The 23,390-nt window shown below is 42.9% G+C and overlaps 1 protein-coding gene across 1 annotated transcript in view; it reads left to right on the plus strand.

Moving 5' to 3' along the window:
- Positions 1-208: 208 nt before the first annotated feature.
- Positions 209-23,390, plus strand: part of LOC117360428 (unconventional myosin-X-like) — a 483,786-nt gene continuing 460,604 nt past the window's right edge. Inside the window, exons 1-2 of the mRNA XM_033944140.1 lie at positions 209-319; positions 9,531-9,689. Coding sequence (XP_033800031.1) covers positions 209-319; positions 9,531-9,689 — 270 coding nt within the window. The remainder of the gene's footprint in view (positions 320-9,530; positions 9,690-23,390) is intronic.

Below are 23,390 nucleotides of genomic sequence, written 5' to 3' on the forward strand. Positions count from 1 at the left end.
TTGAACCCGTTCTACTCCATGCAGGATTTTGTAGACTTCAATCATATCCTCCCTCAATCGTCTCTTTTCCAAGCTGAAGAGCCCTAACCGTTTTAGTCTTTCCTTAAACCTCAGTTAAATAAGATTCTCCAATATCTAGTAATTTCAGTTATACATCTGAATGTCAGCTTAGGCGGTTGTTCTGGTTCTGATAAACATAAAAATTCTGATGTGGTTCCAGGGCAGTCGGGTCTGGCTGAAGGTGAAAGGAGAGCTGAATCCGTGCACTGTCAGCTCAAATGAGGCTGGATCTGTGACCTTCACCACAGACTATGGCAAGGTGAGTGGCTATTTCATCTTTGCACTGGGGATGGGGGTGGGTGGGGGTGGATCTAACAGTACACACGCACAATATCTGCCCCATTAAAATAAAAGAAAAAAGCACCTCCCCCCACTGATGATGGCCCTCCCAATGACCTCCGATGAACGCGGCACTGGGAATCCCCCCCTCCGCGCTAGCGAAAATTGGCAGGGGGGATGGCCATTTCCTTCTGCCATTCACCCCATACACACACCCACACATACACCTGCATGAGACAAACAAAAGTAGGAAGGATGCCCACTCCCTCCTTCCATGCCTCTCCCCCCACCTTTTCGTGATAGTGAAATGGCAGGAGGAATGCTCACTCCCTCCTGCCACCAAAGGCCCACCCTCACGCCAGGCACCCCCATATATCCCCTACCCTCCCCCTTTCCCATGAATAAAAGGCAGGAGTGATGCCCACATCCTCCTGCCACCAGAAGTCCCTCAAAACCCTACCCCAGTCCCCAAACCCCCCATACCTTTTCAAAGAAGTTGGAGCAGGAGGGAAGCTCAGTCCACCCCGCTTGTAGGCCTGCCAGTCCAAAATGCAGACCTTTCCCTCCCTGGTGCATCAAGTGAGGCATGAGGAGGGGCCTAAGCCCCCGAGTGGCTCAGATGCTTTAGGCCCCTCCCTAAGGCATCAAAGCCAATCAAGGTCTTAGGCTCCTCCCTCTATACCCTAGGATACAAGAGGGAAATGTCTAAGGCCTTCATTTTCTTGACTGAGCCAATCAGGGCCTTAGGCCCCTCCCTCTTTATCTTGGGAAACATGATGCACCAGGGAGGAAAAGGCCTGCCATTTTGAACTGGTGGGCCTATCAGCAGGACGGACTAAGCTTCCTTCCTGATCCAACTTCTCTGAAAAGGTATGGGAGGGGGGGTTCGGAGGTTGGGGGGAGGTTTCGAGAGACCACCAGTGGCAGGAGGGAGTGGGCATCCCTCCTGCCTTTTTTTCAGGGGGAAATGGAGAGGGTAGGGGATGTTTGGGGGGGGAGGGTGTCTGGAGCAGGAGTGGGCTTTCGGTGGCAGGAAGTTGTGGGCATTCCTTCTGTCATTTAGTTGCTGAAGGGGGGGAGGGGAGTCACCATGGCAGGAGAGAGTAGGCATCACTTCTGCCACTTTTTCTCACACAAGGGAGGTGGGGATTGGCATGGCAGGAGGATGTGGGCATTCCTCCTGCAGTTTTCGCTGGTGAGGGGGGGTTGGTTCCTGGAGCCGTTTCGTCATGGAGGTCCACCATTGGTGGGGGGGTGCTTTTTTTCTTTCTAATGGGGCAGATATTGTGCATGTTACACATGCACAGCATCTGTGCCCATTAAAAAAAAAGGTTAGACAGGGAAGCTACTGGTCTTGACCAGTCACTTTTTTGGATTGCTAAAAGCGATCACTTTTTTTGTGCATCGGGAAGCCATGTTAGAACATCAATTGCTCTACTAGTTTACATGGCATTTTAATATTAATGAGCTTATTTGCATGGTTGGATCGGGGAATGAAGGATCGTTTAGAAAACCATGCGCTGAGCTGTTTTCTGCATCAGATTGGCAAATGCATTCATCGCTAAAGCTGTTAAAACAGGTTTAGCGACGATCACTTGCTTTGGTGCATTTGGGCCCCAGTTTTCTGAACCCAAGGTACACTGGTTGAGGCTACAATTTCTTTACTAGCAACTTAAATGTAAGTAATTTTTCTCCTTGTTCTGATGTAAAAACCCCTAGTGGTGATGCGATGTAATTACATCACAATTTAATTATTACAATTAAATGTATGAGATAATAATAATCTAATATAATAAAACCCTAAGCCGCGCAAGCGCACTCCCACCTGCGTGCGTCCGTTTTCCGTGAGATGTAGGGCACCGCAGGTAGGAGTGCGCATGCGCGCAAATCTCTCTCTGGCCGGCAGAGAATCTGTACATGGGACTCCCTGCTCTTCAGCTCCTCCAGCCAGTGGCAGACCAAACAGGACCCGATCGCGGAACAGTTGTCATCGGCGGCATCTTCGCTCCTCTTCCTGGCACACTCGAACCCCTGTTCAGCCTCCCATCCGACCCTACCTTTGGCTCCCTTAGTCCCTTGCCGCCGCTCCTCTTCTCTTCCCGCCCCGCAGTCCTGACAAACGTCCTTACTCCAGCAGGGGCCACAGCACTGTAAACACGCTACTTCGTGGCCTGCTACTGCCCTGACAAGGCAGAGCAAATCAGGCCAGTAGAAGGCCGCGAAGCAGCGTGTTTACAGTGCTGCGGCCCCTGCTGGAGTAAGGATGTTTGTCGGGACTGCGGGAAGAGGTCGGCAAGGGACTAAGGGAGCCGGCCACACCGCGGGATGGGAGGGAAAGGGGGCTGCTTTGGGGAAGGGGTGTGCTGCGAGGCAAACAGATTTGCTTGGGGGGGGAAGACAGAAAGGGGGCCACGGAGACAGTCAGGGACGAACTGGAGAGGGAGAAGGAAAGGGGACTGCTTTGGGGAGGGGTGTGCTGGGAGGCAGACAGCTTTGTTTGGGGGGGGTAGGAAGACAGAAGGGGGTCCACGGAGAGACAGTCAGGGAGGAACTGGAGGGGGAAAGGGAAAGGGGGCTACTTTGGGGGAGAGGATGTGCTGGGAGACAGACATCTTTGCTTGGGGGAGGGAAGACAGAAGGGGGGCCACGGAGACACAGTCAGGGAGGAACTGGAGGGGGATAGGGAAAGGGGGCTGCTTTGGGGGAGGGGTGTACTGGGAGGCAGACAGCTTTGCTTGGTGGGGGAAGACAGAAGGGGGGAAACGGAGAGACAGTCAGGGAGGAACTGGAGGGGGAGAGGCAAAGGGGGCTGCTTTGGGGGAGGGTGTGCTGGGAGGCAGACAGCTTTGCTTGGGGAGAAGACAGAAGGGGGGCCACGGAGAGACAGTCAGGGAGGAACTGGAGGCTGAGAGGGAAAGGAGGCTGCTTTGGGGGGGAGGGGTGTGTTGGGAGGCAGACAGCTTTGCTTGGGGGAGGGGAGACAGAAGGGGGCCACAGAGAGACAGTCAGGGAGGAACTGGAGGGGGAGAGGGAAAGGGGGCTGCTTTCTAGCACCCGTTAATGTAACGAGCTTTAACACTAGTAATAATAATAACAGTTTATATACCGCAATACCGTTAAGTTCTATGCGGTTTACAATAGATTAAGCGAGGTACAAATTGATTGAATTTAAGAGGGGGGAAGAGGAGAGTTAATAGGACCGGAAATGTGTTGTTGAGGAGAAAGAGATTAATAGGACAGAGGAATCATTATGGAGGAGAAAGAAGATGAGTGGGTCAGTTGTCTAGATACTTTAGGAACAGTTGAGTTTTTAGACGTTTTCTGAATTCCTCATAAGTAGTGGGCGAAAGCAGTTGATCTAGGTCTTTACCCCACAATGCTGCTGGATGTGAAAGAAGGTGGTCATGGTGTTTTTTCAGTTTGCAACCTCTAACTGGGGGGGAAATGAAGTAGGAATGAGAGCTTCTCTTGTGTCTGTTGGCAGAGAAGGAGAAAAGTTCAATTATGTATTTAGGGACAAGTCCGTTTAGCGCTTTAAAGCAGAAGCAGGCGAATTTAAACTTTATGCGTGCTTCCATCGGTAGCCAATGTAACTGCCGGTAGTAGGGTGATATATGATCGAATTTCTTTAGACTGAAGATTAATCTGACCGCTGCATTTTGCATTAGTTGTACACGTCGCATTTTTTTTGGGAAATAGCTAAGTAGGTGATGTTACAATAGTCAAGTTGACTTAGTATGAGGGATTGGACCAGGTTCTGAATGCCGACGTATCGAAATAAGCTTTAATGGATCTGAGTTTCCAGAGAGTGAAGAAACCCTTTCTGATTAAGGAGTTCACCTAGTCTTTCATAGTTAGGCATTGATCTAGAGTTATGCCTAGTAACTTTATGGTGGGCTGGATGGGGTGATTAAGTTCATTGATGTATAGAGGTGTTTTGGTGTCAAACGGATGTGGTGAAGCAATGAAGAATTTTGTTTTTTTCTGAATTAAGTTTGAGCTTGAAGTTTGTCATCCATTGCTCCATCATGTTTATGGCTTCTGAAGCCTTGGGAATAGTTTCCGAGATAGAGTCAGCAAATGTGATTATAATCGTGAAGTCATCTGCATAACTGAATAGTTTTATCCCCAGCTGAGTTAATTGCAAGCTCAGTGAGGACATGTAGACGTTAAATAGCAATGGAGACAATGGTGACCCTTGTGGCACACCGGATGGATTGCTCCAGGTATCGGAAAGCTCATAATTATAGCGTACCTGATAGGTGCTGTAAGGAAGCCATGAAACCAGTTCAGCACCTCGTCTTTGATACCAATGGCGTCTAGGCATTGTAGCATTTTCCTGTGGTCAAAGGCTGAACTCATATCGAATTGCATAACCAATGCATTGAAGCTCCTGCTAAACAGTAGGCGCAGGTTGTCTAAAATAGCTGCAATTACTGTCTCCGGATTGGGTTTCGTGTAGAAGAGAGAACTGATTAAGATAGCCCATCAGTTGGGTATGTACTAGTCCCTCCATGATTTTTACAATAAATGGAATGGATGCTACCAGTCTGTAGTTGGTTATTAGGGATCAGGGTTCTTTGCGATTTTATAGAATTGGGGTTATTATTATGTGACCGTTATTATGAGATGTTATTTTTATTTATTTATTTTATTTTTAAAATTTCTATACCAGTTAAAACTAAACAGTTTACATAATTTACATATATAAAATTGTAAAAAACATAATTAGACAAACAAACAAATAATCCTCAGGAAACATATCCATAAAATAATTCCAAAGACGTGTTCAAAGAGTCATGAGTGATCCTGCAATCAACACTAAAAAAGCATTGGTTAGAGAAAAGCGTCTACAAACAATTGCATCTTAAGTCATTTTCTAAAACTACTTTTTTCACAGCATTTTCGTATTTGGCCCACAAGGGAGTTCCCTGTTTTAACTCCTGCACAACAAAAGGTCATTTTACCAGTCTCCACATGCTTCGGGTTAGCATTTGTTTTTAGTAGAGCTAAATTCTCACGGGCCGCATCGAGTTAGGAGAAGATATCTTCTTCTTCAAGGGTCCAGCGGCAACAAGGGGGCATCCGTGGAAAATTAGGGGTGGAAAACTGCATGGGGACACCAGGAAATTCTTTTTCACTGAAAGGGTGGTTGATCGCTGGAATAGTTTTCCACTTCAGGTTATTGAGGCCAGCAGCGTGCCTGATTTTAAGGCCAAATGGGACAGACACGTGGGATCTATTCACAAAGAAAGGTAGGGGAGGGTCTTTGAAGTGGGTAGACTGGATGGGCCGTGGCCCTTATCTGCCGTCTATTTCTATGTTTCTATGATCTATTTGGTAAATAATTAGACATGTTGTTCTTGAACATAAGAAGTTGCCTCCACTGGGTCAGACCAGAGGTCCATCCTGCCCAGCGGTCCGCTCCTGCGGCGGCCCATCAGGTCCGCGACCTGTGAAGTGGTTTCTGACCACTTCTATAACCTACCTCCAGTTCTATCTGTACCCCTCTATCCCCTTATCCTCCAGGAACCTATCCAAACCTTCCTTGAACCCCTGTACAGAGTTCTGGCTTATCACCTCCTCCGGAAGCTTGTTCCATGTGTCCACCACCCTCTGGGTAAAAAAGAACTTCCTAGCATTTGTTCTAAACCTGTCCCCTTTCAATTTCTCCAAGTGACCCCTAGTGCTTGTGGCTCCCCACAGTTTGAAGAATCTGTTCTTATTCACTTTCTCTATGCCCTTTAAGATTTTGAAGGTTTCTATCATGTCCCCTCTAAGTCTCCTCTTCTCCAGAGAGAACAGCCCCAGCATTTTTAACCTGTCAGCGTATGAGAAATTTTCCATACCTTTTATCAGTTTAGTCACCCTCCTCTGCACTCCCTCGAGTACCGCCATGTCCTCTTTGAGGTACGGCGACCAGTATTGAACACAGTACTCCAGGTGCGGGCGCACCATTGTGCGATACAGCGGCATGATGACTTCCTTCGTCCTGGTTGTGATACCCTTTTTGATGATGCCCAGCATTCTGTTTGCTTTCTTTGAGGCTGTCGCACACTGCGCCGATGGTTTCAGTGATGTGTCGACCATCACCCCCAGATCCCTTTCAAGGTTACTCACCCCTAGCCGTGTTCCCCCCATTTTGTAGCTGAACATCGGGTTCTTTTTCCCTACATGCATGACCTTGCATTTCTCTACGTTAAAATTCATTTGCCACTTTTTTGCCCAGTCTTCCAGTCTCGTTAGGTCCCTTTGCAGGTTTTCACAGTCTTCCGTGTTCCTAACCCTGCTGCAGAGTTTGTTGTCATCAGCAAATTTGATAATCTCACATTTTGTCCCCGTCTCCAGATCGTCAATAAATATATTGAACAATAGAGGTCCCAGCACCGACCCCTGTGGAACTCCGCTCGTGACCCATTGCCAGTCTGAGTATTGGCCCTTTACTCCAACCCTCTGTTTCCTGCCTGCCAACCAGTGTTTGATCAATCGGTAGATATCCCCTTGCACCCCGTGGTTCCACAGCTTTTTTAGTAGCCGTTCGTGAGGTAACTTGTCGAAGGCTTTTTGGAAGTCAAGGTAAATGATGTCTATGGATTCCCCCTTATCCATCTGGCTGTTTATTCCCTCGAAGAAGTACAGCAAGTTCGTGAGGCACGACCTTCCCTTGCAGAAGCCATGCTGGCTCGCCTTCAGTTGTCCATTGTTTTCTATGTGTTCGCTGATTGTGTCCTTTACCATTGCTTCCATCATCTTTCCCGGAACCGAAGTCAAGCTCACAGGCCTGTAGTTTCCAGGGTCACCCCTTGATCCCTTCTTAAAGATGGGCGTGACATTTGCTATTTTCCAGTCCTCTGGGATCTCCCCAGTTTTTAGGGAGAGGTTACATATTTGGCGAAGTGTCTCTGCTATTTCGTTTCTCAGTTCTTTTAGTACCCTTGGGTGGATGCCATCCGGGCCCGGTGATTTGTCGCTCTTCAGTCTATCTATCTGTCTGAGGACAATTCAGGTATGGTTCCATGTTATAATCACGGTCAGATGTTTCAGTGTTTCCCCTTCAATTCACACCAACACAGAGGTTAAACATTTATATATTTGTGTTTATTTATTGCAACTTAAAAACAATAACAATTGAGGATGCAAGAAAGCAATTGTTGTTAACAGATATTGTTTAATCAAGGTAAAATAAATTAAAATATAAATGAATAGCAAAGCTAATTTACCATTCACATGTGATCATATTTACATTGATTACACCATTATAGTTAATGATAATATTCAAATCTCAAACAAACATATCATGCCTTTTAGCTTAATACCAACTTTGTTCCAGGATATCCAGAGCCAAAGATAAATATTTGACTGGGTGACTCTTTTAAAACCAGAGGGTGTTTCTCAGTCCCACAGTTCAATTACATTGCATTACATTACATTAGTGATTTCTATTCCGCCACTACCTTGCACTTCAAGGCGGATTACAAAATAAGTTATCTGGCCATTTCCAGAGGAATTGAATAGTAGAGTGATTTTCTACAGAGAATTGGGATTAAGGGATTAGTCTTGCGGTGTTAGTTTGTCTTCAAGGATGTCTTGATTAGGATGTTTTTTATTTCTTTTCTAAACGATTTGTAGTCTGTAGTCGTTATCAGTAAATTGGAGAGTTGGTAGTCTAGTTTTGCTGCTTGAGTGGCTAGAAGGCCGTCATACAGTTTTTTTTCATTTGACGTCTCTGATTGGGGGATGAGTGAACGGTTTGTGCGTTCTACTGTGTCTGGTTGAGGTAGTTTGGATTAGGTGGTTGTTTAGGTAGGCTGGGCTGTCTCCGTTTATGGTTTTAAATAGTAGGCATACAAAAAAAAGTATTTAAAAAACCTGTTTTCACTAGTATCACCACTTTCTTGTATTGGGTACCACTGAGTTGCTGTCCAATTACCTATCTATAACCAGCAGCTCCTCTGAGGATCTGGATGTTTGCTACTATCCTATCTGTAAACAAATGAAAGGAAGCAAAACCCTAACCTACCTTGATGAATGCAAGCTAAAGTCAGTGTTTTTCTTAGGCTAAAAAAGAACAGATATTTTTTTAATCCCTATGCTGACTTTCCATGAAAACAAAAATGTTTCTGATATGAAATCAGCTCAAAGAGATTCAGCATACACATTCATACAATATCTGAGCAACCTTAGCTTTATCTGTATATCCAAGTATCTTTGATTCAGAAATAATGAAACTCCTCAGTAATTATCTCACAGTCCTACAGAACCTGCAGTATATCAGGAATACTAACTGGAAACAGCTCTGCACCACATAACCTCTCAGAATTCCAAGACAAGAGACTATTCTTAAAGTTTTAGATCTTCAGTTCTCAGAACATTTAGCTTTCAAAAAATAGTTTCAGGTTCTCCAAATTTCACACAATAGTGTATTCTGGTTAATGCTTCAGCAAATTAGTAATCAGAAAAGACTGTAGGGAGACACTAGCAGAAAAAAACAGCTGAATACTAAATTACATACAAAACATTTCCTGTAAACACCAATCATATTAGGCAATCTGAGTTGAATCAGTGGTCTTACACAGTGATAGGACTAAAATTCTCTATTTCCCAATACTTAATACTTCTTTTTTGCAACAAGGAATCACAAAAATTCAGTTTAAATTCTGAAACACACTTTAAAAGTTATTATCAATTTTCCTTTCAAATATAACTCGAAACTTAGTTTAGAAATCTCAATAAATCATGAGAACCAGCAGGTACCAGATAAGTTCTTGACCCATATCACACAAATTCAGTTGTATCCTGCTGTACAGCCTTCTCAGTATATACTTTAGCTCAACAGCCCATATGCAATTTTTATTTGCAGTATTTCTCACAAAATCAAACATTTACAGGAAATATTATTTCAAAAATATCAACTCCTTACACACAAACACAAACTCCAAAGCAAACATCCAAATTTTCACTGAGCAGTGACACACCATTCCCTCACCAATTCCATGTATTGCTTTCAACTCTCTGCTCTCCTTTAGTTCACAATAATAGTCCTGGAGCTCTTAATGAGAGAGCTGCTATTTTTCTGGTTTCTCTTTTTTCTGTATCCGGCTGGATTCTTGTTTCTCATTGTTCTGTGGACTATTGTGACATTGACTTATTTTCACTCTTTTAAGACTACCTTTGACCTTCTTTTTCTCTAGGTATTTTGTTATCCGCTGGCCTCCCTGTCTCAGGAGACTGTCCATGAGATGAGCTTTGCGAGTATGAAGGGAGTAGAGGACATGGCCATGTTGTCTGAAATTCATCAGGAAGCTATTCTACTCAATCTGTATCTTCGCTATCACCAGGACCAGATCTATGTATGTTTCCCCTTGTGGGGGTGTTGAGTGGAGTAGCAGAAGTTGAAATTAGCTTAGTTGGTGAAACTCTGTTAGTTTGTGCTGAGTTGCATTGCTAAATACAATATTTTACCCATAAAAATCCATTAATGTCCACCAGATAGGTAAAAGTTTTGTGAATCAGTAACATAATGACAGCAGATAAAGACCCGAACAATCCATCCAGTCTGCCCAATAGTTTTGCACATTATATGGTTAATGATTAAACAAAGGGTTGCAGGAAACATTTTTCTATTTGGTTAATTTAAAATATTGTTGTCAGGTATTTTATTTATTATTCTCAGATTTTATTTACCATTTTAAAATCCATCTATATCTAGGTGGAACACAACATAGTATACATGTAAAGATGCCAGCCATGCCTTAAACTTTCCCCCTCCATTCCTCCCATACAAAGAGAGCAGGAGCAATTCTGAAATCATTCCGCTCTGTTTGCACTCTGTTGCAACATGGTGCCAGTCAACTAATAGGCCACCAGAGGACGAAGGACCCAATCCTCTTTGAACTAAGGAAACCAGTGAAGATGTGGAAAGAAAACCCAGGTGGAATCGTTTTTACAAGTTCAAGACATAAATTTAGTAAGAAAAGAAAAGAAATTTTCAATATACTGTTTCATTTCCAGAACACAAAATGAAATGGAAAATGTCAAATCTAAACTAATCTGAAGCATTTATAACCTGCTTTATCCCAAAATAAGTCCAAGCAGCTTACAATAAAATGCAGTCAATAGGATGGAGGGGAGGGAATTCATCAAGGGTTGATGTGGCTTTTACATGCATTAATGGAATTGGTGCAAAGCCCCATTCTATTCCTATGGGCGTCTAGCAGTTAGCATGCCCTAAAGCTATAATACCCCTCAATGAATTGCCCCCTAAGATCATACATCAGATATATGGAATAATGGTGGTAAATAGGGTATCCACAAATGCAACCCAAGTACTTTTGAAACAAAGAAAGTTTTAGATATTTCTGTTTTATGGGTAAAAATAAATTATTCCAGATGTGGACTGACTGAAATAGAAAAGAACCTTCTAGGATTTTCTTCATACGAACACTTATATGAAGGAAACATAAGAATAGGGTGCAAAGGTTCAAGTTTTTCTAGACATCTCTAAGTGGACATAGTTATGGAGGAAAAAGTTCCTTAACATGAAACAAGATTTCCCTATAAATGTGTTGTTTCCTATCGAAACTCTTGTTATCTCTTCTATCTCAGATAAGCGTTTTCCTCAAAGGGAGAGAAGCTGCTACTTCATAGGGCTTCATAATATTCTCAGTTGTGTCCTTCATTCCTTTCTTAACAATTCCTAACATTCTATTTGCTTTCTTAGCTGCCACTACACACTGAGCCAGGGCATAACTACAGGGAGCCTCAGGGACCCAAACCTCCACAATCTTGGCTCAGGCCTCCTCCCTCCTCCCCCCCCCCCAGTCTTCCTTTGTGTAAATGTCCTTCTCCCACATCTGATGTGACCTGGTATCTCTCTCCCTTCCTCCCCCTTGGTCCAGTATCTCTGTTCCATCTCTTCCTTGTGCTCCACTCTTTTGCAGTCCTGATATCTTTTTCCCTTCTTTCCCTGCCACGGTGCCACAGTCCACCAACCTTCTAGAGCATCACAGATCCAGGTAGGGAGAGAAGATGTGGCTGGTGGACTGGAGATCTTGTAAAGAAAGTTAAGACAACAGAAAGTAGCAACTGGAGACCGGAACAATATGATTGCTGGTTGATAGCTTCTTTTTTCCAAAAGTAGAAAAAAATTACATTCTTAATTCAGTGAGTGGAAAATGTCAGATTTCAGTACATTGACACTGTTTCTTGATGTCTTGCATAGTGCAGGGTGCCGTTTCTATTTCTGGATTTCCCTTGTGTTGCTCTGCCTGCAGAGTATAACTTCTTGTGGTTTAAATTTAAATTTTGTCTATGTATTTATATTTTAACTTATTCTGAACCTATCATAAAGCATCTAGAGATAGACTTAAAGATCTGAATATTTATACTTTGGAAGAAAGAGTTGCCATACTGGGACAGACCACAGGTCCATCAAGCCCAGTATCCTGTTTCCAACAGTGGCCAATCCAGGTCCCAAATAGAAAAACAGATTATTTTCCAATTTCCAGGAGCACTCAATTTGAGTACAGATTCCACGGTAAGTATGAAAGAACAGGTGTTGGCTGTGATCAGATCTGCTTACTTCCTGATGTGAGTGCTTAGTAGACAAAAAACAATGTTATCAAACTATGATTTCCGCATAATAGTTCAAACAGTTGTTATTCAGAGATTGGATTACTGTAATGCGCTGTATTTAGGGATGACATCTGTAAGATGTAAAGCCTTACAGGTTGTTCAAAATGCAGCCGCACGGTTAATTTCATCATGCAACACCATTGTTGAAACAGCTTCACTGGTTACCAGTAAAATATCGCATTGTTTACCAAGTTCTTTTGTTGATCTTTAAAGTGATTCATCATGAGATCCCTTGGTATCTGATTCAGGTGCTGAAGGTGTATCAGCCACTTAGATCTGTAAGGTTGGAGGGGATGTTATGGTTAGTCAGCAAAGAGCTGGTAAGCGTATGCTTAATAATCTCGGTGGCTGAAGTGCTCTTATGGAATAATCTGACAAGACCTCCTAGGGTACTCTCAGATATTCAGAAATTCAAGAAGGTGTTGAAGACAACTTTATTTGTAGAGGCTTTTTCCTAAAAGATTTATTTTTTTATTTTGGAGAACTTTTAGATGAATGTAATTTATTTGTTGTTGTATTGTTTATTTGATGATTATGTATATATTTTGTGAACCGTTTAGGCTTAAATGGGTAATAAATTAAAATTAAAAAAAGGAGACCGTAGGGGCATTTTTGAATACAGCAGGGAAGAACATCAGCTGCTCCTCTAGTACCTGTTACTGATGGTATTATCTAATTTAATCTTCAATTTCTGAGTCACTCTATGCCTATTTAGGTTCAAGACGACTTACAAATCAAGAAGATTACATTATGTTTAGAAGTTATAACAATGAAATGTAAAATAAGCAGTATACTATGAGGTAGTTACCATTCAATAGAGGGGAACATTAGAAATACAGTACAGCAATTTGAAGTACAATAGAGTTGAGTTAGATACAAGTTGATTGGTGTGATTATGTTATGCAGAGTTTGGGGAGGAAGCTCTTGTGGTTTCTGGAAGGGTGAAATGCTGTGTAGGTTGCCATGGAAGAGCATATTTGTTAAGTATTGATGGAGTATATGTTCTCAGAAAGGAAAGTCTTCAATTTCTTTTGAAATTGGAGTAGTTAGGTTCTGTCTTGATAATTATTGGAAGATTGTTCTAGTTCTTGGTGTCAAGATAGGTAAGTAGTGAGTTAAATATGTGCTTGTATTTTACACCTTTGGGAGAGGGATCAATTGAAATGTTTTAAGTTTTCTGGCTGATATTGACCAGGAGTTGATGAAAAGGTTTATATGTGGTTCTAAGGAGTTCGCATAAAGGATGTGGAACATTACATATGATAGTTTGAAGGTAATGCAAGCGTTTAATAGGTAGCCAGTACAGTCTAGTAAGATGAGAAGGACTCATATTTTTTCAATTTGAATATTAGTCTTACTGCTGTAGTTTGTTTCAGTTGTAGTTTGTGCATGAAGGTAGAGTTAATACCAGTATAAATACATTAGAGTAGTCTAGTTGGGATAGCACAAGCATCTGTGTCAGTATGGCAAAGTGATGATCATGGAAGAAGAATCTGATTAGTCTTAGTAGTTTCATGTGGAAATTTAGGTTCATAAGATAGGGTACAGTTGAGTAAAACTAAGAAGATCTTAGAGGTTTTGTCTATATTTAGAGGTTCCTGAGGGTAGTGTAACAGTTGTAGGGACTGTTTGTGAAGTGTTGTGAAACCATAGGACTTTGGTTTTTGTTGTGTTTAATTTGAGTTTATTGACTGTAGCCAAGGTATGTATTTTGTCTATACCATTAGATATTTTTTGAAAGACATCATATGTGTTGTGTTTGATTGGGATGAGTAGGAGGATGTCATAAGAACATAAGAATAGCCTTACTGGGTCAGATCAATGGTCCATCAAACCCAGTAGCCCATACGAAAAACGGCTTGACAAATTACAGCTATACTCGCTCGAGGAGCAGAGAGAGGGGGGACATGATCGAGATGTTCAAGTATCTTACGGGTCGCATCGAGGCGGAGGAAGATATCTTCTTTTTCAAGGGTCCCACGACAACAAGAGGGCATCCGTTGAAAATCAGGGGTGGGAAACTACGAGGTGACACCAGGAAATTCTTTTTCACTGAAAGAGTGGTTGATCGCTGGAATAGTCTTCCACTACAAGTGATTGAGGCCAGCAGCGTGCCTGATTTTAAGGCCAAATGGGATCGGCACATGGGATCTCTTCACAGAGCAAAGGTAGGGGAGGGACATTAAGGTGGGCAGACTAGATGGGCCGTGGGCCCTTATCTGCCGTCTATTTCTATGTTTCTATGTTTCTATATTCTCATGGTGGCCAATCCAGGTCACTAGTACCAGGCCAAAACCCAAGAGTAACAATATTCCATGCTACTGATCCAGGGCAAGCAGGGGCTTTCCCTATGTAACATTGTAACATAGTAAATGGCAGCAGATAAAGACCTGAATGGTGCATCCATTCTGCCCATTAGTTATACCCATTAAAAATTAACGATTAAATTAACTTGTCTATTCATTGATATTTCTGGAAAATAGACTGTAAAGTCCACCTGGTATTGTCCTTGGTTCCAAATGCTGAAGTTGCCGTCCAAGCTCTCTCCAGCCTATCCAACCATCCTGTTTGCAGGATATCTATCATAAAGTCTGGCCAGTAACATCCTCATGTTCCAAGTTAGTGGAGTTCCCATTGATGCCCTCCCCAGCCCATTGTACACCAAATCACCACATATGGGACACAGACCGTACCAGTCTGTCCAGTTCCAGCCGTGGAGGGGCATAATCGAAAAGAACATCTAAGCCCATTTTCGTCTAAGTCACAAGCCATCCAAAGTAAAAAAACAGCCTAGGACACATTTTCGAAAAATACATCCAAAATTTTTTTGTTTCGGAAATCATCTAACTATACGTCCTGCCAATCTGATCGTCCAAGCCCTAAATCGTCCATCTTTATACCACATTTTTGTCCAACTTTTCGTCCAAGTCAAAAACACCTAGAACAAGCCCTGTTGGATGTGGGAGGGGTCTGCAAAGTGATGGACTGAACACCCAGACATGGCATCTAAATAGTGGGGTACCTTACAGACACTGCTGTGAACTTCACAAAAAGGGTGCCATTTCTTCTCCTCACTAGAGCTCCCTTATAGGTCATGGTGAGCCCCTCAAACCACCTCCAGAATCCCCTAGACCCACTTATCTACCACCCCAATAGCCCTTATGGCTGCAGGAGCCACTTATATGCCAGTACAAAAGGGTTTTGGGGGTGTATAGGGGAGTGCATATGTTTCATTATCAATGCAGTGATTACAGGGGCTTATGGGCATGGGTCCTCCTCTCCATGGGTCCCTAACCCACCCCAAGACGGCTTAAGCCACCTCTGTGCTGGACAACTAGGCTTTCCTATGCCAGGCTGCCAGGTGATAGTCTGGAGGCTGAATTTTAAAGGTGTGATTACGATTTTTACGGGATTGGGGGGTCGGTGATAACTGGGGTAGTGTGTGGGGGTCTGTATTATAATAATAATAATTTTATTTTTATATACCGCCAAAGCCAAAGTAGTTTGAGGAGGTTTACAATAAGAAGAGCTGGACAGTCAGGGAAAAAAATAACAATGAAGTCTTTTAATACTTGAATATTTGTGGGGAGGAAGAGAGACAGAGTAAGAGTCGCATGTAAGTACAATACCGGGGGACATGCAAGTAGAATACCAGGGTAAGAGTTCTTGGTTACAAATCGGTTAAACAGGTTGACTAGTTTTCTGAAGTTAGGGTAGGATGAGGAGTGCTTGATGATGTTACCTAGCCAGCCGTTCTGTTGACTTGCTTGGAAAGCAAGAGTTCTATCAAGGAATCTTTTGTTTCGGCAGGTTTTTATTATTGGGTGGCTAAACATATGTATTCTGCATGTAGGCCTGGTGGAACAGTCCAATTTAAAATGGGAGACCAGGTATAGCGGGGCCAAACCAAAAATGGATTTGAAACAAAGGCAGGCAAATTTGAACAGTACTCTTGCTTCTAGAGGCAGCCAATGGAGTTTTTGATAATAGGGGGTTATGTGATCCCATTTTTTTATACCGAAAATCAGTCACACTGCTTAATTTTGTATGATTCGGAGTCTTTGAATGGTTTTCTTGAGAGACCCCAGATAAATGATGTTACAATAGTCGAGCAGGCTTAAAATGGAGGATTACACCAGTAAGCAGAATGATGCTGCGTTGAAGAACTTTCTGATGGTTCTTAGCTTCCATAATGTTGAGAAGCCTTTTTTGATCAGTTGCTATATGTGAATATCTAGAGTGAGATAACGGCCCAGTGTCACTCCCAGGATTTTTATGGTGTCAACTATAGGGAAGTTATGTCCATTCAGGGAAATTGAAGTGTCTTTGATTTTGTCATTCGGGCTTGTCAGGAAGAATTTGGTTTTTTCAGAGTTGAGTTTCAGTTTGAACTCAGTCATCCATGATTCAATTTGATTTAAAGTTAATGCAAGATGATTCCTCATCTCAGGGGTCAGGCTTGTTAGGGGAAGGACTATGGTGATGTCATCGGCGTAGATGTAAAATTTGATTTTTAGTTTTTGCAGTAGATTCGCTAATGAGGCTAGGTAAATGTTGAACAAAGTGGGGGATGGGGGACCCTGTGGGACTCCGCATGGGTTTACGCAGCTAAAGGATTGATTATTATCACTATGGACTCGGTACGATCGTTTAGTCAAGAAACCTTGGAACCATTTTAATACATTACCGGTGAGTCCAATTATCTCCAAGCAGTCAATTAGGATGGCATGATCGACTAAATCGAAGGCATTACTCAAGTCTAACTGAAGGTTTAGTGCACTAGAACCTTGGCTGAATAGGTTCAGGAGGGAATCCAGCAATGAAGCTATAACTGTTTCTGTGCTGAACTCAGAATGAAAAATTGATTGGTTGCCATGAAGTATGCTGAATTTGTTCAAGTACGATACTAAATCCTGGTTTACCAAGCCTTCCATCAGCTTTACAAAAAAGGGAATGTTTGCAATGGGTCTGTAATTCGATGTCAATTTGATAGATTCCTTGGGATTTTTTTACAATTGGTGTGATTAGTGTCTGACCTAACTCCTCGGGAAATGTGTTTGCAGTGCTTATCTGGTGACTTTAGGTGGGTTTTTGTGACGTAGGCCATGTTTTAAATGGTCTTTGTCACAATGTTCAAGTTCCATCGATCCTGGGCTATATAACTTTCGGTTATACATGCTGTACGACTAAGTCTAAGCTGGCCCAAGTCCCGCCCTTGACACTCCTCCTGAAACGCCCCTTTTATCATTCAGAGGCACTATGAAGGCCTAGGTCATTTAGAAATACATCCAAAACCCGTTTTCATTATTGGCACTTGGACGTATTTTGATAATATTCGTCCAAGTGCCGACTTAGGCCATTTTTGGACGTTTTTCTCTTTTGATTATGAACCCCTTAGTTTTTAAATTTACATCCTTTGTTTTCTAACTAGAGATCCTTTATGTTTATCCCACACTTTGTGGAATTCCATCACCATTTTCCTCTCCACCACTACCCTCGGGAGGACATTCCAGGCATCTACCACCCTCTCGTCTTTCTCAATAACAGACAATGGACTTTTCATCCAGGAAATTGTCCAAACCTTTCTTAAAATCAGCTATGGTATCCACTCCTACCATAACCTCTGACAATGCGTTCCAGAGCTTAGCTATTCTCAGTGAAAAAATATTTCCTCCAACTGGTTTTAAAAGTATTTCCCTGTAATTTCATTGAGAGTCCCTGAGGGCTCCTTTTACTAAGGTGCACTAGCATTTTTAGTGCACGCACAAGTTTAATGCGCGCTAGCCAAAAAATTACCTCCTGCTTAAAAGGAGGCGGTAGCAGTTAGTGCATGCGGGATTTCAGTGAGTGTTAAGCGCGCAATAAAAAGGCTAGCGCACCTTTGTAAAAGGAGCCATTATTCTTTATAATTTTTGACAGAGTGAAATATCGATCCGCTTGTACCCGTTCTACTCCACTCAGGATTTTGTAGACTTCAATCATATTTCCCCTCAGCTGTCTCTTTTCCAAGCTGAAGCACCATAACCTTTTTAATCTTTCCTCATACGAGTGGAGTTCCATCCCCTGGGAAGATGGTTGAAGCACTAATCAAGGATAGCATAGTGCAACACCTGGAGAATCACGATCTGATGAGAGCCAGTCAACACGGCTTCAGGAAGGGGAAGTCATGTTTGACAAATTTACTTCAATTTTTTGAGAAGGTGAGTAAACATATGGACAGCGAAGACCCGGTAGACATAATATACTTGGACTTCCAGAAAGCGTTCAACAAGGTTCCACACGCTAGGCTTCTGAGCAAACTACAAAGCCATGGAATAGAAGGGGATATACTAAAATGGATAGGCAAATGGCTGGAGAACAGATTGCAGAGGGTAAGCATAAATGGGAAGTTCTCGGACTGGGAAAAAGTGACGAGCGGTGTGCCCCAGGGCTCGGTTCTTGGGCCCATCTTATTCAATATCTTCATAAATGACCTGGAAGAGGAAGAAACAAGTAATATAATCAAGTTTGCAGATGACATTAAACTATGTCGGACAGTTGGGTCATACATGGAGAGTGAAGAACTCCAGAGAGATTTGAACAGGCTAGAGATGTGTTGCCGTGTAAGATGTCAAATTTGTCCAGATACGTGGTGAGTTCTATATTTACTGCCCCTTCTGTTATTTTGGTGTCTAGTGGGATGCTGGCGATAGGTCTGTAATTAGCCGGGATGTTGGAAGGTTCTTTTGAGTTTTTTATAATTGGAGTTATCAAGATGTGGCCTTGCTCTGCTGGGAAATTTCCTGCGGATAGTAAAGCGTTGACCCATGTCAACATGTTGGCTTTGAAGTGGATTGGGGCAGTTTTCATGACATTTGGGGGGCAGGTGTCCAGTTTGCAGTAGGAGTTGTTATATTTGTTGTAGTGTTTGTTAAAGGATTGTAACATAGTAACATAGTAACATAGTAGATGACGGCAGATAAAGACCCGAATGGTCCATCCAGTCTGCCCAACCTGATTCAATTTAAATTTTTTATTTTATTTTATTTTTAAAAATTTTTCTTCTTAGCTATTTCTGGGCAAGAATCCAAAGCTTTACCCGGTACTGTGCTTGGGTTCCAACTGCCGAAATCTCTGTTAAGACTTACTCCAGCCCATCTACACCCTCCCAGCCATTGAAGCCCTCCCCTGCCCATCCTCCTCCAAACGGCCATGCACAGACACAGACCGTACAAGTCTGCCCAGTAACTGGCCTAGTTCAATATTTAATACTAGCTGATGCCCCGGCGTTGCACGGGTATTTAATTATAGCAATAACACAGTAAATGGATTGAAATAAAGATACTTTATAGTGGTGAATGAAAGTATTTTTTTACAGCTTTATAAAAAGTACAACAATCAAATTATAATCTATATATATAAAATCGGAGGTATGTATGTGTGTATGTATGTATGTGTGTGTGTATGTGCCGCGATCACGCAAAAACGGCTTCACCGATTTGAACGAAACTTGGTATGCTGATCCCTCACTACCTGGGGTGATATGTTCTGGGGGTCTAGCGGCCCACCTGCACACGTGGGCGGAGCTACAAACAGAAAATCAGATTTCACCCATTCATGTCAATGGAAAAAATGTAAAAAGCTGCCAACGCAAAAATGGCTTGCCCGATTTGAACGAAACTTGGTATGCGGATCCCTCACTACCCGGGATGATATGTTCTGGGGGTCTCGTGGCCCAACTGCACACGTGGGCGGAGCTACAAACATAACTTCAGATTTCACCCATTCAAGTCAATGGGAAAAATGTAAAAAGCTGTGGGACCGATTTGAACGAAACTTGGTATGCTGATCCCTCACTACCTGGGGTGATATGTTCTGGGGGTCTAGCGGCCCACCTGCACACGTGGGCGGAGCTACAAACAGAAAATCAGATTTCACCCATTCATGTCAATGGAAAAAATGTAAAAAGCTGCCAACGCAAAAACTGATTGCCCGCTTTGAACAAAACTTGGTATGCTGGGTGAAATGTGAATTTCTGTTTGTAGCTCCGCCCACGTGTGCAGGAGGGCCGCGAGACCCCCAGAACATATCACCCCAGGTAGTGAGGGATCTGCATACCAAGTTTTGTTCAAATCGGTGAAGCCGTTTTTGAATTACTGTGAGAATGGCAGCTTTTTACATTTTTTCCATTGACATGAATGAGTGAAATCTGATTTTCTGTTTGTAGCTCCGCCCAAGTGTGCAGGTGGGCCGCGAGACCCCCAGAACATATCACCTCAGGTAGTGAGTGATCAGCATACCAAGTTTCGTTCAAGTTGGTCAAGCCGTTTTTGCGTGATCGCAGCACATACACACACACACACACATACATACCTCCGATTTTATATATATAGATTATTTTCTGATTCTAAATCTTCTGTGTTCATCCCATACTTCTTTGAACTCAGTCACAGTTTTACTCTCCACCACCTCTCTCGGGAGCGCATTCCAGGCATCCACTACCCTCTCCGTAAAGTAGAATTTCCTAACACTGCCCCTGAATCTACCACCCCTCAACCTCAAATTATGTCCTCTGGTTTTACCATTTTCCTTTCTCTGGAAAAGATTTTGTTCTCCATTAATACCCTTCAAGTATTTGAACGTCTGAATCATATCTCCCCTGTCTCTCCTTTCCTCTAGGGTATACATATTCAGGGCTTCCAGTCTCTCCTCATACGTCTTCTGGCGCAAGCCTCCTATCATTTTCGTCGCCCTCCTCTGGACCGCCTCAAGTCTTCTTATGTCTTTCGCCAGATACGGTCTCCAAAACTGAACACAATACTCCAAGTGGGGCCTCACCAATGACCTGTACAGGGGCATCAACACCTTCTTCCTTCTACTGACCACGCCTCTCTTTATACAGCCCAGAATCCTTCTGGCAGCAGCCACTGCCTTGTCACACTGTTTTTTCGCCTTTAGATCTTCGGACACTATCACCCCAAGGTCCCTCTCCCCGTCCGTGTATTTCAGCTTCTCTCCTCCCAGCATATACGGTTCCTTCCTATTATTAATCCCCAAATGCATTACTCTGCATTTCTTTGCATTGAATTTTAGTTGCCAGGCATTAGACCATTCCTCTAACTTTTGCAGATCCTTTTTCATATTTTCCACTCCCTCTTCGGTGTCTACTCTGTTACAAATCTTGGTATCATCTGCAATAAGGCACACTTTTCCTTCTAACCCTTCAGCAATGTCACTCACATACATATTGAACAGGATTGGCCCCAGCACTGAACCCTGAGGGACTCCACTAGTCACCTTTCCTTCCTTCGAGCGACTTCCATTAACCACCACCCTCTGGCGTCTGTCCGACAGCCAGTTTCTGACCCAGTTCACCACTTTGGGTCCTAACTTCAGCCCTTCAAGTTTGTTCAACAGCCTCCTATGAGGAACTGTATCAAAGGCTTTGCTGAAATCCAAGTAAATTACATCTAGCATATGTCCTCGATCCAGCTCTCTGGTCACCCAATCAAAAAATTCAATCAGGTTCGTTTGGTACAATTTACCTTTTGTAAAGCCATGTTGCCTCGGATCCTGTAACCCATTAGATTCAAGGAAGTACACTATCCTTTCTTTCAGCAACACTTCCATTATTTTTCCAATAACTGAAGTGAGGCTCACCGGCCTGTAGTTTCCTGCTTCATCCCTGTGACCACTTTTATGAATAGGGACCACATCTGCTCTCCTCCAATCCCCAGGAATCACTCCCGTCTCCAGAGATTTGTTGAACAAGTCTTTAATAGGACTCGCCAGAACCTCTCTGAGCTCCCTTAGTATCCTGGGATGGATCCCGTCTGGTCCCATCGCTTTGTCCACCTTCAGTTTTTCAAGTTGCTCATAAACACCCTCTTCCGTGAATGGCGCAGAATCTACTCCATTTTCTCATGTAACTTTGCCAGACAATCTCGGTCCTTCTCCAGGATTTTCTTCTGTGAACACAGAACAGAAGTATTTGTTTAGCACATTTGCTTTCTCCTCATCACTCTCCACATATTTGTTCCTAGCATCTTTTAGCCTAGCAATTCCATTTTTTATCTTCCTCCTTTCACTAATATATCTGAAAAAATTTATATCTCCCTTTTTTACATTTTTAGCCATTTGTTCTTCCGCCTGTGCCTTCGCCAAACGTATCTCTCTCTTGGCTTCTTTCAGTTTCACCCTGTAGTCCTTTCTGCTCTCCTCTTCTTGGTTTTTTTTTATATTTCATGAACGCCAACTCTTTCGCCTTTATTTTTTCAGCCACTAGGTTGGAGAACCATATCGGCTTCCTTTTTCTCTTGTTTTTATTGATTTTCTTCACATAAAGGTCCGTAGCCATTTTTATCACTCCTTTCAGCTTAGACCACTGTCTTTCCACTTCTCTTATGTCCTCCCATCCTAACAGCTCTTTCTTCAGGTACTTTCCCTTTGCATTAAAATCCGTACGTTTGAAATCTAGGACTTTAAGTATCGTGCGGCCGCTCTCCACTTTAGCCGTTATATCAAACCAAACCGTTTGATGATCGCTACTACCCAGGTGAGCACCCACTCGAACATTAGAGATACTCTCTCCATTTGTGAGGACCAGATCCAATATCACTTTTTCCCTTGTGGGTTCTGTCACCATTTGTCTGAGCAGAGCCTCTTGAAAGGCATCCACAATCTCCCTACTTCTTTCCGATTCTGCAGACGGAACATTCCAGTCCGCATCCGGCAGGTTGAAATCTCCCAACAGCAGAACCTCCTCTTTCCTTCCAAACTTTTGGACATCCACAATCAGATCCTTATCAATTTGCTGTGATTGAGTCAGAGGTCTATAGATTACACCCACGTAGATAGAAGTTCCATCTTCTCTTTTCAGAGCAATCCATATCGCTTCTTCCTCTCCCCAGGTCCCTTGCATTTCGGTCGCTTGGATATTGATCTTTACATAGAGAGCTACTCCTCCACCTTTATGACCATCTCTGTCCTTCCTAAAAAGATTATATCCCGGTATGTTTGCATCCCATCCATGTGATTCACTGAACCATGTCTCTGTGATAGCAACAATATCTAGATCTGCCTCTAACATCAGGGCTTGCAGATCATGAACTTTGTTGCTTAGACTGCGAGCATTTGTGGTCATCGCTTTCCAGCTATTTTTCAGCAATAATCTCCTTTTTCGTATGGATTTTTGTGTCGTTTCACTTTCCGTTGCAATACTAAGAAATGAGTTGCTGATATTGCTTATGTTGCAGCCTTTACTACTATCACATCTTTTCTTTTGCCGGGGGTGGTCTCTACAATTGTCCTTCGTACATACACCACCCCCACCTTCTAGTTTAAATGCCTAGAAAAATATTGTCTAAATTTCTTTGCAAGGTTTCTTTTTCCTGCTGTAGTAATATGTAGCCCATCAGTGCAATATAGCTTCTTGTCCT

Source organism: Geotrypetes seraphini, chromosome 5 (assembly GCF_902459505.1).
Source record: "Geotrypetes seraphini chromosome 5, aGeoSer1.1, whole genome shotgun sequence".
Taxonomy (NCBI): domain Eukaryota; kingdom Metazoa; phylum Chordata; class Amphibia; order Gymnophiona; family Dermophiidae; genus Geotrypetes; species Geotrypetes seraphini.